Here is a 5,580-nt window from a genome sequence, read left to right as displayed (position 1 = left end):
TACTGTCTGCAAGAGGAAAGGCAAAACGATCAGGATGCCACTGCGTGCACTCTTGCTGGTGGGATCTTTGACTTTTCTGTACATACATTGTATGGGATATCCTTTCCCTTTTGGGAAGCCGTGTTATGAAACCCTGTGTTGGTGCTGTAATAGTACTGCTATTTGTAGAGGAAATGGCGACCGTTTGACATATGTCCCCAAAGTGAGAAGCGAATATAATATAACAATTTTTCTCTTCCAAAATAACTTCCTTCCACGAATTAGAGACAATACCTTTGATAACCTTACAACGTTAGCCCTTCTTCATCTAAATCTTGAACACAATAAGATATCCAATGTGTCTGAAAATGCTTTCAGCAAACTGATTAAGCTACAAAGCTTAAAACTAAGTCATAACCCCATCATTTTGAACTCGCTGGCTGTTGCTTTTCATTCGTTGCCTAATTTAGGTTACATCTACCTAAATGACCTTGGCATCAGCGACTCGGATCTTGAAGACAATCTTCTAGATGGTCTCCATAACAGAATAACAGGGATTCATCTTGCTGAAAACAATTTATCTAAATTCAATTTTAGCCACTTTGCTAAGTTTCCGGAACTGACAACCTTAAATCTACGTCAGAACAGAATAAGTCTATACCCAGATTCTTTCAGTCGCGTATTTTCCGAGACATTGGCTACATTGTGGATACATCATAATAATATCACATTAATGCCTGATTTCTGTTACAATAATAAGTCTTCCTTTCCTAACCTGTACAGCCTTCGGATTGGTTACAATCGGATTCCATATCTGTCTAAGAATACTTTCGGATGTTTGTCAAAATGTACGGGAAGGTGTCTGACCCATTTGCAAATATCAGGCAATCCCTTTGAAATGATTGGTAGTGAGACCTTCAGTCAGTTTCCCAGTCTTCAAATGCTTGTAATGAAACAGTTATCATCTGCCCAGACTGATATCGATGACGAGACATTCGTCGGCTGCAGCAACCTCAACTATCTTGACCTCTCTGGCAACAATATCACTGCAGACAAACTCGAAAACCTTGTGCGACCTTTGATTAAATCATTGAAATACCTTGACTGTAGCAACTGCAGCTTACAAAGAGTACCGGAGGTCACATCGGAACTGACTGGGCTGGAGGAAATTTTTCTAGATCATAATCACATTAAATCCATTAGCGACAACGCGTTTATCAAGAACATTAAACTTCAGAACATGTCATTAAATGACAACAATCTCAGCTATTTGTTCATACCAGTCTCAATACGAAGTCGTCTCAAATATGCTAACATTGAAAACAATCCCTTTAATTGTAACTGTGACTTACTGTGGTTTAAAGATTGGTTGATCGGCGCCCGGAGTTTGTTCAGTCGTCGCTTATCCTTTTATACTTGTTCTAGTCCCCCAGACACCAAAGGAAAGAGACTGGTAGATGTTCCATCTGTTACAAAATTTGTCTGCTTGTATGACAGCCAGTACGTCTCTCTGTTGGTTTGTGCCGTTGTAGCTGTTCTGATGTCTTTTGTGTGTTTTGCGTTGGGCTACAAGTGGAGGTGGAATATCCGCTACTTTCTGGTTTGGAAGAGGCGAAGACGTAGGGCCTCACCCGAAACCATACCTCTTCTAACAAGTGACGTCTACCTTCTGTACTCAGATGAAGACTTCGTTTGGGTTAGGCATCAAGCGTTGCCCAATTTGGAAGACAAAGGTCGTTTACGGACTTGCTTTCGTCCACGGGACTTTGATCCTAAGATTCACATCATGGACAGCATTGTGAAGAACCTTAATGGATGCAGAAAGGTTCTTATTGTTGTGTCCACCAGTTTCTGTAAAGACACCGGATGTCAGTTCGAGCTGTCCTTGGTACAGAAACGCTTGGAGGACACACACGAGGCATTTGTTGTGGTCCTTTTGGAGGATATTGATGACAGATATATGTCAGAATTTCTCTCCCGTCTTCTACAAGAGAGTAACGTTTTAAGCTGGCCCGGGAGTGGTCAGAACGAAGCTGAATTTTGGAATCAAGTCCTGTTGGTGTTACAAAGGTCAGACGAGTCAGGCGAATTAAACCCGGTATAATTTAGGTTGACTAGTTCCATAATCAGACAATAGTGACGTTTCAAGTGTGGTAATGTACTATTATATAATGGATTTACTGACAGGATAGAATGGTAACTGTTCCTTATATTCGTTGTGGTATTCTCCACATTCAAGAATCATCGTGAAAAGTAGTCAAAAGGTTTCCCAAATATTCAGAAATGAAAAATACCCCAGAGTCATCTCTGCTGAAAATCTACTGCTATTGCTATTATATCACTCATTCTTTCATACAACTTCAAGGTATTATTACACCATCCAAGAAGACAGTGATACTGTCGTCGCTATGAAGCATTTTGCATATGACATTTGCATGTTTGGACAAGGTTTAAACGATCTATGCTCACAGAGATTGACACAAGGCACCGTACCCTACTTGTGTAGATCGTTGCTCACGATCTGGCTTGGTTTGATAGTCGACTTCAATCCATCAATACCTTATACGTGTACACGTAATAAACGCGGTTTACTGTAGCTCGCGTAGTAGCGGATTCTTACAAAAGTTTGCACATTGGTTTTTAGTTCCACACCTCAATGCAACGAGAGAAAAAACACAGTCAATCCTTAAGTACAAACACACAGATTTGAATTACTCTGTAAAGGTTGTTTGAGGGTGGTTTCTTGTAGGCTTTTCTGTAAATATCGAAAACTTTGGAAAGGAAACATATGTATAAGTATTGTGTATTTAAGTACTCACACAGTTACGAGGGTGAGATTTTATTTATCATCCAAAATCATTCTCCATCATGTCTCAATAAACGAATGAATTTATCTGAACACAAAACTGCCATTAAGTGATCTCAGTGAGGTCATAGCATTGTGACGTCATCAGTTTTATGACATCATGGCCACGTTTCTTCTATGACGCTGGGTTCTGTGAGAGGAAAATAGATTTAGTCTATTTTCTTCAATTTGACCCCTTCGGTAATAAACAGAATATTACATTCGTGCCAGTATCATATCATGTTCACCACTCGTGGCTAAATATCGGTATAGCCCTCGCTCTCGCTCGGGAAATATCAACATTTAGGTACTCGTGTAGTAAACATCGTATGGCATTGAAACTCATATACATGTAATATCCTCTATGTATATCTCACTTTATCTCATACAAGCGTTCTCTACTTTGGAAGCCAGTTTTGGGTGACATATATATCTTAGACTGAACGGGATGAACTTGAAACATGAAGTGTCTCCTTCTAATAGTCTTGTCCATGAAATATTTGTACATTGAAGTTCACCGAGTTAGTGGCGGTTGTCAGAATTGGCGATTTTCGACCTAATAACATTGCAGATATACATTTCTTCGGCTCCTCTGCTCACTTCAAATCTAAACTGGGTTGTTTGTAAATATTTTTCTACAGGTTGACATTAAAAATGATAGATTCTGTACATAGTTGTATTACCTTTGCAAAACGGTTTTGCTTGATCTCTTCAATTTATTCCAATTATTTAAATGAAGTCAGTCCCGCGATTTCTTTAATTTGTAAATGTTCCTAATCTTCAGTCTAGTTTGTGATTGTGTTTGTATAGTGAGAGGATTTATACCGAGCATATATGCCTGTTGATCAATAAACATCGCTGAAACCACAATAGTGTGAATGTATTAAGTCCTTGGAAAAGAACAAGAACATCCAGTCTGGATTGGCCTCAGAAAGAGTATCATTTGATACAAAGGACGCAATAAGAATTGTATGTATGTTGTGATGACACCATGTGTTTGGGACAAGGATAAATATGTCCTGCCCTGCCTGTTCCACAAAATAGTATTATTGCAGCCAACCACCCATCCAGGAGCTGTCAGCTCATCACCCACCCTGACCACACTATCAGTTGGATCTCCTCTTACGACCTCTTACGTGGAATATTGCTAAAAGCGGCGTAATCCCACTCTCACTCACTCACTCACTCACTCACTCACTCAGAATTTAATCCAGAATCCACACACGATTGTCTGATATTCTGGCCAAGCACAACGATTCAAATACTTCATATTAAATCTGGTAAGATATGGATTGTACGCCGCCTTTTGCCATATTTCGGCAATATCTCCGAGATAGGGACCTGTCATATGTAACTGGGAATCAAACTAGATTATTCAAGGTAACGAGCGAGAGCTTTAAGAAGGCTACCCTTCATAAATAGCTGGTAATATTTACATTACATGATGTAGAACTATTTCCTGCAACAAGTTCGTAGCTTGGTATTTTATATAATGTCTGTTTAGCTGTTACACAGATATGTAAAGGTAAAGGGACCTAGGATGCGTACACTGCAATTGTATCAGACTGCCACATTTGCAATCGGCTGTAGCAGATCTTGGTGGAAAACGTTTTAATACAATACTGATGCTCTGATGATGGCAACACAGATACATAAACACACAACTGTGGACTTCAAAAGAATGTGCAGGGAAATTGTTTCTTCTTTCAGTACATTTTAAAGCTCGTGAATCGCGGAAACATTTTGCAACATTTGATTTTAGTGTCCAGCCTTGTCCAAATCATTTGTTGTTTTTGTCGTGAACTCGAATTCAGATTTCATCACTTTATGCAGGTTTTGTGTTCTGAACAGAGGATGAATTTCTTCCTCGAGACACTCTCTCTTGTTTGCCCCGAAAGTACTTCTAGTTTCAGTTTCAAAGGAGATTTACTTTAATTTCACTTTTGCTATCTTTCGAATCTTCGCACTTTCAAATATCAATGTATTAACTTCGGCACCAGTGAAGGTGTTGATACAGAAAACGACACCACTGTGACGGTACAGAAACCGACATCACTGTCACAGTTACTGGCTGAGTTTAGTTTTACGCCGCATTCAGCAATATTCCAGCCTTATGGCGGCGGTCTGTAAATAATCGAGTCTGGTCCAGACAATCCAATGATCAACAACATGAACATCGATCTGCGCAACCGGGAACCGATGACATGTGTCAACCAAGTCAGCGAGTCTGATCAACCGATCCCGTTAGTTGCCTCTTACGACAAGTATAGTTGCCTTTTATGGCAATCGTGGGTTGCTGAAGGCACATTCTACCCCGGGACCTTCACGGGTATCACAGTCGCAGTGTTGGTTCAGAATCCGACACTACTGTGACAGCGTCGGTTCAGAAACCGTGAAATGGGCACCTGTTCGAACACACGCAGCTATAGTTGTTAATGGCAACCTCCAATAACACATGCAAAGTCAAGACAATGCTGTAGCTGTATTAGACATTATGTTTGTCATTGTGGCGTAGACATGTCCTCCACAAACTTCTCTGATAGCTGTAATTGGACTTCGATTATCTAAACTCTGAACAAACACCCTTTCTGCATGACTTGCGTGACATTCATTAAAATCTTTTTAGAAGCTGGTCATTTCCAACTAAATACTGTAAAACATTTAAATGCTGACTCTAAACTTGAGACAATGGAGACAAAGTAAAGGAAGTCATTGGTATTTCATATGGTGGAAAAATGAAAAGGGGTTTCTCAAAA

The 5,580-nt window shown here is 39.8% G+C and overlaps 1 protein-coding gene across 1 annotated transcript; it reads left to right on the top strand.

The window, feature by feature from the left end:
• Nucleotides 1–3,537, top strand: LOC137299050 (toll-like receptor 13). Its single transcript, XM_067831534.1, has one exon. The coding sequence runs from the start codon at nt 35–37 to the stop codon at nt 2,081–2,083; it is 2,049 nt and encodes a 682-aa protein (XP_067687635.1). The 5' UTR covers nt 1–34; the 3' UTR covers nt 2,084–3,537.
• The last annotated feature ends 2,043 nt before the right edge of the window (nt 3,538–5,580 follow it).

Source organism: Haliotis asinina, chromosome 1, assembly GCF_037392515.1.
Source record: "Haliotis asinina isolate JCU_RB_2024 chromosome 1, JCU_Hal_asi_v2, whole genome shotgun sequence".
Classification (NCBI taxonomy): domain Eukaryota; kingdom Metazoa; phylum Mollusca; class Gastropoda; order Lepetellida; family Haliotidae; genus Haliotis; species Haliotis asinina.
This window is presented reverse-complemented; position numbering and strand designations above follow the sequence as displayed.

What these genes read in the sequence shown, in the direction of transcription:
- LOC137299050 (XM_067831534.1), top strand. Translation starts at nt 35, where the DNA reads ATGCCACTGCGTGCACTCTTGCTGGTGGGATCTTTGACTTTTCTGTAC.